General features: G+C 40.0%; 1 protein-coding gene across 1 annotated transcript; it reads right to left on the bottom strand.

Annotated features, from left to right (window-relative positions):
• Window positions 1-3,338: 3,338 nt before the first annotated feature.
• On the bottom strand, window positions 3,339-7,901 carry LOC104436607 (RHOMBOID-like protein 1). The gene is made up of 6 exons (XM_010049439.3): window positions 7,383-7,901; window positions 6,524-6,687; window positions 5,148-5,311; window positions 4,797-5,056; window positions 4,204-4,330; window positions 3,339-3,677 (listed from the first exon to the last, which is right to left on the bottom strand). The coding sequence occupies exons 1-6, from the start codon at window positions 7,763-7,765 to the stop codon at window positions 3,558-3,560; spliced, it is 1,218 nt and encodes a 405-aa protein (XP_010047741.2). The 5' UTR covers window positions 7,766-7,901; the 3' UTR covers window positions 3,339-3,557.
• Between the last annotated feature and the right edge of the window lie 6,372 nt (window positions 7,902-14,273).

Here is a 14,273-nt window from a genome sequence, read left to right as displayed (position 1 = left end):
GTGTTGCACCGGTATGGAAAATATTTAGGTATTCCTTCAGAGTGGGGCAAATCTAAAAATGAGATGTTTGCTTGGATATTAGGGCAAATAAATTCAAAGCTTGAGGGTTGGAAAGAAAGATTTCTGCCTAAAGGCGAAAAGGAGATCCTAATCAAATCTGTTGTACAGGCAATTCCTCAATATGCAATATCAATTTTTAAGCTTCCAACATCTTTGTGTAAACTTATTGAACAGAAAATTTCCAAATTTTGGTGGACGATTGATCATAGTAGGGTTGGCGTGCATTGGCAGACATGGGATTTACATAAAGCTGACAAGGATGGTGGAGGACTCGGCTTTCGAGACTTGATGGTGTTCAACAAAGCGATGCTTGGGAAACAGGCTTGGCGCTTACTTTAAAAACCTTGCTCCTTGTGGGGTCAAATCTTTAAAGGGTTGTATTTCAATTCAGTGACCTTCCAAACGGCGCCTAGAGGTACACGCCCTTCATGGGGATGGCAGAGTCTTCTTCTTAGCAGAGAGGTCATCCTATCTAATGTACGATGGTCAGTCGGGGATGGTAAGGAGATAAAGATTCGGGAGGATAGCTGGTTACCTATCGGAACTATAGCCGGACCAGCAACACGAGAGGAGCCAGAGCGGGTGGCCGATCTTATTGATCCTCTCACCCAAACCTGGAAACTTCCTTTAATTCAACAACTATTTGATACTCCGGTTAGTACAAAAATTGTCAATCCCTATTTGACCTGCCTATGCTACTGATAAGTTAGTTTGGACACCTACCAAGGATGGCAATCATACAGTGAAGAGCAATTATAGATCAATGGTTAGCACAGCATGTACAACGAGTGCTTAACATGCATCTACATCACACTAGCACCCCAGAATACTTTGGTGCAAGATATGGTCTATGCAAACAGAGCCCAAGATACGCACTTTCCTATGGACAACTTGCCATAATGCCCTTGCGACTAAAGCTAACTTGTTTCATCGACTTATTTCCCCCACTCCTATATGCAGTCTCTGTACTCAACGGACTCCTAAAACTATTGAACATCTGTTCTTTTTCTGTCCCTGGACTACAGGTGTATGGAAGCATCCTAAGATCAACATTTCTGTCTCACCTTCTAAAATACAGCGTATGGATGATTGGATCACAGAATGGGCAACAAATTAGAGGCTCGTACCTGGATTGGAAACAATGGCACAAGTCTTGTGGCAAGTATGGTGTATGTGCAACAACTGGATTTTTCGCCGACGGTGTCTAGACCCCAATCGGGCAGTAGAAGATGCCTTTGCACATAACCAACTCCAATCATCTTCTGCTTAACGTAGACAAATAATAGGGATTGATGATGTCGCAGCAGGACATTAGTGGAAACCTCCAGATCGCGACTCTCTAAAATGCAATATTGATGGCTCTTATTATCCTGGTAGACAAGAAGGAACGATGGCATGTATTAGTCGAAACCATCAAGGGATACTTACAGACATCTACACAAACCGATTCCCTGCAGCTTCGGCGTTTCAATCGGAAGTTCAAGCGCTTACCTTCACTCTACATCACCTGCGGCACCAAGGTCTCCATACAGCAAACATAGTGATTGAGTCTGACTGCAAGATCTTGATCGACATTGTTCACGGATGGAAGAAGCTGCCACGGGAAGAACATATGCTGTTCAACGAAATAGCAGCTCTGCTTCCTGTTACCTAGCTTGCGACTACAGTTCTGTCGAAGGGAGGCCAATGGAGCAGTTGATTGAGCCGCAAAGGCCCATGGAAGATCTGACCTAGCCCGCAACTGGAACATATTCACCCCTTATCTTTTGCAAGATATTGTAGCTGCCGATGCAATAACTTTGGGATGTAACTTTGCGAATACTTAAATAATATTTACCTTTTTGACCAAAAAAAGAAGAAGTAAGGCTTTGATTTGGTAACTCTTGCAAGGATAAAGATTAATGCGGTGGGCGCACTTATCGAGTTAACATTTGCTATTATGCAGAACAATCAGAACAATAAAATCCAAACCATAAATTAATACATTCTATTTCTAATGTTTTACCAAACTACATTATTTTTAAATTAATTCATATTCTGATTCCTTATAATTCACTCCAACTTTTATTTCTTACACCTTACTTCCTTCGTATACGACAAGCCGGAGGCTATTAGTAAAAATTGCAAACAATCATTACCAATCGATGCCATAGAAGATTTCAATTACTATTTCTTTTCTTTTCTATTTTTTCAGTTTTTCCTAAATTTGGAACCCCACTTGAGCTTTGCAATAATACCCCCAGCTCATTAGCATCATTTTCAGTAGTCCAAACCGTGTCGTTTTGTCCCCTAGAAATTGTAAATCAACCCCGCTAGACATCTTGTGGACGGAAAGATTAGCTGTGGCCAAAATTTTGCCACTGACATAGCTCGATGCTTTTGTTTAGGTGCCAAAAGATTGGTCTCAAATTGTCCATATGGCAACACTTCATGCCTTTTCTTTGTTTCAGATTGAGCCCGATTATTTGCAATCGTCTTGAAAATCCGGACGTCCTAATTCCCGATGACAAGAGTTATAATTATGTTTCGTGATAACGACCCCACTCGTTTCTGAACTATCGAATGTGCAGCACAGCAGAAACTATGATACATGCTAGAAAAATTAAGTCACTAATTCAGGGGTTATCCTAGCATGAAAAGCAACAGCACAAAGTGGGTATGTCCATTGTCATCATAACTACATTGGTACGTAAAAACATTAGATACTGGGACGAGAATCTTTCAATTAGTTCAATTTGATCCTCAAATGTTTTCTGTTCAATTTGCCCTTTAAATTTTCAATGGACTCGATTAGGTCTCTGAACTTTTATCAGATATTAAATGTCAGCCTTTTGTCGAGTTGCTTTCACAAATTTGGCGAAATATTCACCAATCTATTGAAACTAAAGTCGGATGGAACAAATCAATTCCCCATTGCCATTGAGCTCGGCAACTCCTCCAGGGCCGTGGAGAGCTCAGCCTCAACACTCAAGTCTAACAGCCACGGAGGAGCAGTTGCCTTCATATCTAGAGGAGAAGCTCGAAGCGACAAAACCTTGATCCAAGGTCACGATGACCACTAGTTTTGCAATAGAAAGGTACTGGTTGGATCCGCACTTTTCATACAAATTGTAAGTTTTCTTATGAATGCTAAAGATTAACATGAGATCCTAAGATAGAAATTCGCAGGTATTAGTCTTACTAGGCCATTTGGGCTTTAGACTATAAGTCATCAGGAGAACATACGACATGATACTTAGAAAATCATGCATTTCGAATAAGGAAAGCTTCAACCATCGTTTCAAGCACAAAAACTGAACTGAATCAATAAATTATCACTCCTAGCAAATCATGTAATATAAAGGTTCAAGTGAATGTTCAAATTTGTAATCTAAAGGTAGTCTCTACAAAACAACCCCCCAAAAAAAAAAAAAAAAAATTTCACATAAACCCAGTAACCTGAAGTCGACATGACTTTACAGCAATCAAGAGAAAGGTGGATGCCTGCACAGCGATAATCAACAGAGCTCAGAACACAGCCCCTGAATCTTAGAAGCGGTTGGATTCTGCAACGTGTATGTGCTGGATTTGCCGTTGGTCGAGCACGTCAAGTTCAGCTGGCTTCCTAACTGCGTGGACTGCAGTTAAAAGCAAGCAACACAGGTCAAGGGGTTATGCAGTTCTCGAAAGAGATGGTCGGAGAGAAATGAGACTGGTCTGACACAATAATTACAAAGTCTTCATGTGCAAAGGACGTGGGTTTAACGCTCGGCACCACAAACAATAGAGATCGGCAACTTCATTATTTGCAATACAAATGAAAGTAAAGTTCAAGCAACAGAAAATTTGTATGTTACAGATGTACACCATGCATAGTTTTTATATTATCTGTGAGAGATGTCATCAAGTGACTGTGAGACCTTCATAAACTCAAATTTTGATTTGGTTTGCTTTATGAGAATTATAATAATGAATTTCACATTAAGGTTCTTTTTACAATGGGCTATAGTAAGAAAATTGTGATTTGCCACCCATGGTTGCGCATAAATCACATGGGCATTTTCTAGTCCATATGAAAGGTTGTCCAGTCTCAAATGAATGCTCTAAGATATTGCAAGTGAACTGAATACTGAAAAGTGTAAGATGAATGGAGAGATTCCTTACTGAGCAGTATGCCGGATTTGAATTGCAGCTCCATCTTGAAGTTGGGACACAAGACAAATAATGGCACCAAGAACAATGATCATTTGCATTGAAACCCCGGAGCAGCAAAACCAGAGCAACAGTAAACCTATTAAAAAAGCATAGATTTCAAATTGGAACCCCTGCAAGTATATTATAGTCCAAGTACTGGTGCATAATGAAAGCACCAACTACCTGAAAAAGGAAAGAAACACTACAATGGAAATGGAATGTGGAAGTGATAAACAAAAATGTTCAAGAGACAACATTTTAGAAGCATAACTGGTGGGTAGAGGGACTGTCATTACTTCGTTAAGCTTTCATCATTAAGCTACGCAGAGTTCCAACATCTACTTGCATAAACTCAGCACAAGATCATATGTTGCATTGGTTTAAGCAATTACTTCCCAATTAACCCAGAAAATAAGCTATCTATCGGCTAATGCCTGGGAAATAGATATTTGGCAGCTTTCTTTGTCTCAAGATCATCGAAAGTTCATCAAAGTCAGCATGTTTGGAAATTCTAAGAATCCTCTCTCCCTTGATTGTTAAGAACATATGCACTGGGTACTTACCCAACAATAAAGATGATAAGAGAGGAAATCCACAAGATGCACTGATACTTCTTGAATTTGGATCTAACCGAAGTCGTCAAATATCCAGGGGGAGCATATCTTTGGCTAACCCATCCAAACTGGGGCCGGATCAGAAAGACAAATCCCAGAAAAAACCCGGAAAGAAATCCTCCAATATGGGCAAAGTTGTCCACATGAGGAAGTATCCCAACAGCCAAATTCACCACAATGATAGACAAGAGGGTCACAAATGCTGCAACCTGGGAAAAATCAGTATGTGTTAAAAGAAACAGAGAATTTGATGGATAGTAATTGACGGGTTGTGAAAAAGTATGCATAATGATGCCATACCTTGTTGGTGTAAATGCTCCAATTAATAATGAGTTCAGAGAGCATTCCACCTAGTAATCCAAATAGTGCACCAGAAGCACCAACGGAAATGTTTGACTGAAGGAAAAGAGCTGATAACAAACTTCCACCTATTCCTGAGATTATGTATAGCAAACCAATTCGCACTGCAAGAAAAGCTATAAGTTAATGGAAGCCACATAGACTAACGTAGCTTATCTGACAGTTCCATAGATCTTAGTAGCATGAATGAAGATACTCCATGGATGCAGTGATATACAAAATAATTGTCTCCAATAAACTGCCTTTGAATCCGAACCATGTTGAAGTTGCATAATGAGGAAGATGCAAAGGCCATGTTTCCTTAGAATTTAATTTGCAAAATGAACATGAAAGACAGACTCTGCAGATTTAAGCATCACCGATCATGGCATTTAAACTACCAATACAAAAATCTAGAAAAAAATGTAACTGATAGAACTTAAACAGGTATAAGAAGGAGGGGTAGATCAGCAATGTTCTATTAATATTGGCCCATAAGAGAATTTAGGCATCATGGTATAGGGAGCTAACAATACATGAGTCCACAAAAATAATACATGCAAAAGCATATTAGGCTAAAACAAAACTAACATCATGGTGGGCATGTTGATTAGGTAAGAAAGAAGAAAACCTCAAGTACATCCTAAGGCTGAAATCTTCCTTTTTAGGGTTACTGGCACATGAAAAATGTGTACATCATGATATAGAGCAGCAGCGGTAGCACCAAGAGCATTGAATTTCACAAGCAAACTAAAAGATTAAGGTGCATGGACCATCGGAAAAGAAACAAGTTCTGTTATCCACTCCCCAGTGAGCATTTGGAAACATCTGAACAGATCAAAATCGAAGCCTATCCATTCCTTGCATTGTCAAATTAGATACTAGTCTCCTCACAAATTTTTTCCTCCAGATTGTTTTCAGAAGTCACTAAGAGTAGGTAAAGAAAAACAATCATTCAACGCTATCAAACAAAACTTGCCTAAAAACTATTGCTATATTGCAAATCATCAGATGTTAATTAGTTCCTTCGCTTTTGATGCCAAATCATATCTATCTAGATGGCATCTCCAATGAATCCAATGTCTCCAACCTCCTCACATGTCCTCTCCCATGCAAGCCCCAATTCGGAAGTTCTGAGTCAGAACTAAAGCAAACTCTTAGATATTTAACAACTGTACATAGACATTCAAATGTATGTTCACCATCATGAGATTCATGACAATAATGGGAAGCTTTGGACAATGTAAGAATTTTACATGAGATGGGAATTTTTGTTAGGGATGGCTAGTATGCAGAAAATATAAGCAGAGGTGGTAAAAGCAGTTTTTTATACATACCAAAACCAAAGTCTTGCTCAAGCCGAATGCCAATAACTAAAAGACTCAACATATTTGCCAATAAATGGAAAACTCCTCCATGTAACCAAATGCAGGTGACAAGGAGCCACACCTGGTGCCGGTCAACCACTTTACTTGCTTCTAGACCACCCATCTTCTGAAGCCTAAAAAGACGTAGCATAGACTTAAATTTGATAATTACCAATCATAAAGGAAATTACCCAATATAGGCACAAAAACAGCAGTCAAGTTGAATAAGAGAATCTACGCATGATTGCGTATTCACAATGAAGTGTAGCAGTAGAAATATCTGTAACCTAATTCCAAAAGGAAATCACGTAATATAGGCGTAAAACAGCAGTCAAGTTGAATAAGGTCTAGCGTCTTTGACGATTGCTTTAGTAGAAATAGCTGTAATCTAATCTCAGAGTCATTGGGGGCTAAGATAGTAGCCCATCCTTCTTTTAGCTCCACCATGAGAAATTAGCTAACTAGTACTCATGATATCGTCGACACAATCATTAATGCTAAAAACATCTCTAACTTGCTTTGGTGTAATTGCACACATTGCAGGACCACTACTCATCCAAGAGCTCAAAATCCTTCTTTCTTTGAGAAACCATTAGTATACGGCTAGCACAGGCTTACAGTCCATAAACAATAATCTGATCCTTGGAAACAGAATTCCAAAAATCTGCAGACCGAAACAACACGAACATTTTCCAGAAACCGAAAGCACCTATCTTATTTGCTTCGTTCCATGGCTCAAAACACTCAACGCACCAAAGTTCAAACAGGACAAGCCTAAACTCACTCCACCCAAAGAGACCCAAAAAGAGGGAAGCTCAATTCTACTCACGTAGAAGAGGAAGGACCCAGGAGGGGGTTCTCCTTGAAGGGCTGGAACGAGAACCGGCCCAAGAACCTGGCGATGCAGGAGACGGAGTTCTTGGGGCAGTTGTTCACGTACATGGTGATGACGAACATCACCGTGTTGGCCACCACGAAGGTCGGCAACAGCCACGGGACCCAGCTCCTGAAATGCTTCACCTCCCGGAACACGACCGGGCTCGGGGTTGCGGCTGCCGGCGCCGGCGCCGGAGGGGTCGTCGCGGTGGGTATGTCCACAGGGTGTATCGCGTTCGCGCCCCGGCGCGAGTTGACGCGGACGTGGATCTCGGACGCGGAGGAGGAGGAGGAGAGGGGAGGCCGGGGGTCGGGCTCTCCGCGTGATGCCGCCATTGGAGACGATGCAGGCGAACGGAGCTCCGATGGAGAGAGAGAGAGAGAGAGAGAGAGAGAGAGGTTTGAAATAGGAGAGAGAAAGTAGCAAAGGAAGAAGAGCAAGGGAGGAGGGAGTTGGTCAACGGTCCATCAGAATTGGCTGCCGAGGTTGGACGTTGTCTCTTCTTTCTCCTTTAACTATTATTTTGAAAAAAGTAATCTGCCGAATAATATGAAAGTTTTATTAACTCCGGGAGAGCTATCGAGGGTTAAAGTATGCTTTGAAAATATAAATATTCGTATTCTTAGTTAGGTGATTTCGTCACAATGTTTTTCTCTTTTTTTTTGCCTCGAATAGTGCACATGGAATATTCCCCAGCAAAACCAAATTAAATAATGAGTAATTCTTTTTTTTCGACAGAATAATAAATAACGTTAGATATACTATAATTAATTTTAAAATCAAAATATCGTTGTATCAAAGATCTTGTTAATTGGCATCGGAAATGAATAAGGGAAGGTGTTGACTAGATTACACATAACGCAGAAAAAAACAACATGTTCAAATACTGCAGGCCTTATCCCCAAGGGCACCGTTTGACAAAGTTCTATCAAATTTATTCCATATTTTTCCTTTATAAAATTGAAAATTTAAGAGCCTATCTATTTCAAGCTTGACAACCTCCTCACAACTACCACCATTATTTCGCTTAATCTGAAAGTGTTGCAACATCAAAATATGTAGCGTCAGTAACATGAACAGAACACATTCACAACGTAACCCAAAAAGTACATAGCCATGAAATTTTACAATTTCGGTTCGGATGAGGATATCGAATATCATATATTAGTTCATGACATATATATATATATATAATTATTGCGTTGTCAATCAGCAATCCGTGGGAATATTTGGGCCCCACAAAAGTAAAAACCGACACGATCCGGCAGATCCCACGCGGGTCCGGTGCTCCGACTGCGCTTGATTATGTCGGATATGTGGCGTTCCTTTCCCTCGTTTGATTGCCCACAGACAGACGAACGGGGGGGCCGCTCGCTCCATGATTGCATGAATAGTACATTCCCCACGTTTTCTTGTCCATTCTTAAGTGGAAGCGGTTTCCAGCAATTCGACCACGTGTCTTTTCCTTCTTCATTTGGATTTCGCGAGATTGAACTTTTCTCCATCGTTAGGTGAGCGCGGCCAAAATTAGCGGCGTTTCCATTTGGGATATGGACCGCATCGATGGTCCAACCTGCTAACGTAGGAAGCCTCCATTCATCCGCCACCTAAGTTCGATCATAAGATAATCTTCCCTTTGTTTCCACCCGTGTCGAGATAAATCCATTTAATTTTTTTGACATATTTTAATGTAATACAAATTTAATGATCCATAACTAATTCAACTCGACCATATTCATATTGTTAAAACATTTTTATATTTAACACAATTTACAAAAACTCATAACTAAACTGAAATAAAATTATGGAGTGAGCGAGCACGGGATTTGAGTAAATGCAAGAGAAACTGAAAAGAGAGTCATAGAAATGAATTGGGTGTTGGTAAGTTGTAAACCAACTTATGACCCAATTACAATCAATTTTTGATCCATTTAACACATATTGTGTTTAAACTTATTTATGACTCATGTATTTAATATAACTAACCCATTTGACACTTGAATTGTTAAGAATTGAGTTTATAATTCATTTTGATGGGTTTAGGAGCAGGGCGCTAATTGCCCACTCCTGATCCTTCGCTCGGAAAAAAGAGAGAGAGAGGAGAGAATGCATTGAGAGTAATGGACATGTCATTGCCATTGTCGCCCATGTGCCGGATCGCAACTCTACGCGCATGAGGATGGACATAGTACCATGCTCATCAAATTTTATTTTATTTTTTTAATGATAAATTTGTCCTTTGTCCTTTTTTTTGTGGGTCAATGGACCCTACTTCTTTGGTGATGACGGAGAGCAATTCATGATTGATATTAAAGAATTATAAATGGTCCGGACATAAAAGCCACTAGGGCTTTAACTACATCATAAGATCAATATATAGTTACAATTATGGTACCGCAAGTCTTGTCCACTTTAGTGTCAGTTTTATTAGTAAATTGACGATATGAGGTGGGAAAACATACCGACTCTCTTATTGGGAGGTGGTCATTGTCTTTAACCCTGGCAGGTCATGTATGTAAGAGATGATATCGAACAGAAATACCAAAAACAAAGGGGCTTCCAAGCCTTTTTCCATAATATACACCAGGAGTAACATTCCCGCTAGAATCGCAATCCTGTCCAGAAAGTAACACAAGAAAGCTGAAATTGATTCCGCAATACATTGGGATTCTTTTCTTTAATGTTCCGAGACATGGGGATAGAGATTTAGTTATTTAAAGAGCTATAAAACACCTTATTAACTTTAGAAATAGTTGGTTCTATGTCTTTTGACTCATACAGGTGGCCCATTCCAGAGCAGTTTGCATACATTTAGCGAGATTTGAACAAGTGATTTGCGGTTCCTAAATTATAAATTTTTTAACATGATATCATTGCGATAAATCTAAAGTGATCCGAACCATTGCTACTTGGATTTGAACTCCATCAACAACTTCATCACATTGAAAATTATAACTTTGAAAGTATCCCTTTCGAATGTAAAGCTAAAGGATAAGTGCATAAAAAGTCCTAAAAACTTAAAACAGTGCCATCATGTCTTACAACTTGTCCAATTAGTGAATGAAGGAATTTTATTGACTTCGTCCAATTTAAATGACGGAAAATCCTAACATGGCATCCTCAAAGATTTTATTTTTCGAAAACACAACACTGAGGTCGTGCCAGTGGGTGCTAGTTATAAAAATGATTACCATCACAAAAAATCCAAAACTAATACATTTGTAACAAATTTACCTTTAACTACCAAAAATTCTAAACTAGTAGATCTGTGATAAATTTACCCTAAATGACTACAAAAAACCCTAAGTTGGGATAAATTTACCTTAGATTTTTTTTTTTTGGATGAAGACTGATATATTTATGACAAATTTACCATCCATTAAATGGAATTAATACCGCAAAAAATCACTAAACTAGTATAATTGTGACAAATATAAAATAAAATCTTAAATTAATACACTAGACAACTATTACATATCATTTAACTCGGCAATTTGACAGTAAGATTTAATGAAAACTAATAGAAAGTAAATTTATCATAAGTATACTGGTTTGGGCTAAATTGTCAAAGGTGTATTGGTTTGAGTTTTTAGCTCTGGGTAAATTTATCACAAACGCAGGTTTGTGATTTTTCGTGATATTGGCCCTTATAAAAAAGGCCAAAAAAAAAAATAAAATTCACATGTTGAAGCACGAGGACGACAACAACACTACTTTCAGCTAGCGCTTACAATAGGAAGTTGGGTTGGGACTACATGGGCTCATTGAACGGGCCTTGAGCGGGCTTGAGCTGACTTACCCAGGCCTGAACTTCCTGAGACCTAGCCAGGCCCGCCCAAGGGAAAATGGCCGCCCATCAAGGCACCTTTCTTTTTTTATTTTTAGTTTATAATTTTATCTTTTCTACCAAAAAAATAAAATAAAATAGAATTGTATAACAAATGATGAAAATACCTTTATGGGCGTGTATTGTTTTACTCCATTACTTTTCCTAAGATTTTAATACATTTTTTCCCTACCACAATAGAAACCCTTGAGCTTACTCTCCGCTTCTAGTTTTTACAAATAGTAAATAGTAACATAGAATTGTTAAGAATATATATTTTATAAATCTCTATCGACCATTCTCTAACTTATACAACGCAAGCTTATAGATATATACAAGGCACAAGGCAACAAGAGCAACAAGTAGTCCAACTATACCAAATATCAAAATCCTACCTATCTTACCCGGTATTCACAAAATCTAGATACATCTGGATAAAATAATCTCAAATTGGATATAATCTGGATATAACATTACATGGCTAGCTACCGCAAGAATCACCGCCATGTCATCGTCGGCCAGCCAATTGTGTTATCTAAATGGAGCTTCCCCTTTCAACATCTCCACTTTCACCACATCTCCACTTTTGCCTTATTTTATTCTATCCCTATCCTTGTTCCAATAACCAAAAGCAGCTAAAAGTTTCTTGGCCTAGTATAGTTCTCGTGGCCCGTACAATATTTGTTGCAATTCGTATCTAACGTAACCTCAAACTCAAACTCGTTATAGTCGAAATACCTCAACAAGGAAGACTCATTGTCCAGGAGATCATCACCAAAGTCAGCCGAGAATGCTGAACTGTCTAGGCAGTCCAATGACAAACCTCCAACGGCATTTGCCCCGTTCGAAATCGAATCATCGAAAACGTTATTAGCAAGATTGAAGTTGACCGCCACAGCTGGATCAGTCACGGTCTGTGGTTGTCCAGGGGCCGAGGAAATAAAGGGCATCCGTGGAGGCCAAGCTCCCGAATCGATGGGAACTTCAGGATGACTGTAGTTGACTGCGCCATGGTTGGCCGCCTGCTGTTGCTGCTCCTGAGTCTCCCACATGTCGAACATGTCCAGAGGCATGGCATTAACTACCGTGTCATCAGGATCGTCGGCGTGTTCGAAACAAGTTGTGCCTTTCTTCGCTGCCTGCGGCTGTTGCTGCCTCTGATCAGGCACGGGAATGCCGCCGCACACGCTCGGGAGCTTGGCAATAGGAGCCTGGCCCAAGGGCGCGAGTGGCGTGCCATTATTCGGTCCGGGAACAGGAGACATACTTTCGGTGCAGAAGTCAAGATTGTCCGGATTTTTGTGTGGAGCTTTGCGTCCACCCTCGGTTAAAGCCACGCTCTTCCTCTTCTTCTGGCCAGTCTCGCTGCCCTCCTCTTTGCGTTTGTCCGATTCCAACTTTCTCCTATTCAAGTGTATCTTGCATATCACATAGCCATCAAGCTGCACAAAGACGCATCACTCGATAAGAAAACAGTTTTATTACCACGCAAAGCGAAGTGACATTCGAATTTTAGGAGTTTCCAATGCTACGCTTATCGAACTAGTCGGTTCAGGTTGCAGAATGTGAGGGTCCTGACCTGCATGTCATTCTCGCTCTTCGTTCTATTAGGATTGTCATCGTCGTCGTAATCGGCATCCTTGGCTGCGAACTCGTGCATGATCCAACCAGTCTTGACGCCGGTTTGAGGCTTGCCGTGGTAATAAACGAGCGACCTCTTCCAGCCGATGACTTGCCCCTCATGAACGATTTCCTCTGCGGACCCGGTGGCCTTCCAGAATCCGCCTCCGGCCTCTCTATTGGGTCGCTTCCCGTTCTTGTACTTCCGGTCTCTCGTCGTGAAGAAATACCACTCTTCCTCTCTGACTCCACACCCCTTCAGTTCTGTGCATTGCCAAGAACGAGAAAGGATAACGTAGAATTTCAGAAGCAGCTACAAAGCCATACGCCAGAGCAAACTGACCTTGCAAATTACACGAGAGAACGAGCATGTCATCGTTATAAAACAAACTAGAAAGATGAAGACGCTGACCGGAGAGTTGTTGGGGGGTGTGCTTGTAGACGTTGAGGTCCATGAGGGGAAGGAGAGGCGGGAGAGGCTGGCCGGAGAGCTTCCGGTGCAAGAGGACGATGAGCTCATAGTCGTGCGGGTAAAACGCCATTCCCGGTGGAGGTCGCTTTGCGGACGATGCGTGAGGCATCGGCCTCTCGCACCCGCATCCGCAGCTCTCTCTTCTTGCCGGCGTCTCCATTGATGTGGTTGAAACTTGAAACTACTTCGTTGAGGTTTCTATTTTTCAGGGTGTTTGTCTCCTCACGTACGTACGGATGATTCCTAAATCTAGTCGGTTTAGGACCTCGTACGGCTATTAGAAGGAACTCTTGTACTTCTCAAGATTTTCTTTTTGTGAGGTTTAGTAATTTATTTTTTTAAATTTAGATTTGGCAGATAATTTTGTAAGGTTTGGTATTTTTTTTTCTTTGAAATTTAGATTCGGTAGACATTTGCAGAGTGAGTTAGTTGTCGCTCTCATTATTATCCGATAGTTTTTGCATGTGCAATTCAAAACGTGTAATTGATAATCAAAATTATTGTAAAAAAAAATCGATAATCAAAATTATACTAAGTGCAATTTTCAAATTAATTGCGCTATATACTATTCTCATTATCCATTATTCTTCCGCTAAATTAAAGATAGATGTTGATGGTTTCTAGCACAAAAAAAAAAAAAAGAAATAAAAGAAGGGATGGCAAATTTCAAAGGTGGGGTATATGTTGCATATAAAAGTCCGCGAGAAATAACTGATTAAGATTTTGAATCATCATTTATCATTTCTTTACTCTTTTCATGCCGAAAATTTGAATGAGGCTGTTTTTAGTTTTTTTAAAGTGTAGACACCTAATCTGAAAATTTGGCCTTGTGTAGAGTATAGATTATATAAAATTGAATGCTTTCGGTATGAGCCGTCGAGACTAAAGATTAATTATGCAAAAGGAATTGGGGTTGTAAATAATA

The sequence above is a fragment of the Eucalyptus grandis genome, chromosome 1, assembly GCF_016545825.1.
Source record: "Eucalyptus grandis isolate ANBG69807.140 chromosome 1, ASM1654582v1, whole genome shotgun sequence".
NCBI lineage: Eukaryota > Viridiplantae > Streptophyta > Magnoliopsida > Myrtales > Myrtaceae > Eucalyptus > Eucalyptus grandis.
This window is presented reverse-complemented; position numbering and strand designations above follow the sequence as displayed.

Bases quoted from the DNA above. Each gene is read 5' to 3' on its own strand.
- LOC104436607 (XM_010049439.3), bottom strand. From the start codon at position 7,765: ATGGCGGCATCACGCGGAGAGCCCGACCCCCGGCCTCCCCTCTCCTCC. The intron at 5,312-6,523 runs GTATGTATAAAA...CTTTTCTTGCAG, and splicing joins TGAGCAAGACTTTGGTTTTG to TGCGAATTGGTTTGCTATAC. The intron at 3,678-4,203 runs GTAAGGAATCTC...TTTTAACTGCAG, and splicing joins CAAATCCGGCATACTGCTCA to TCCACGCAGTTAGGAAGCCA.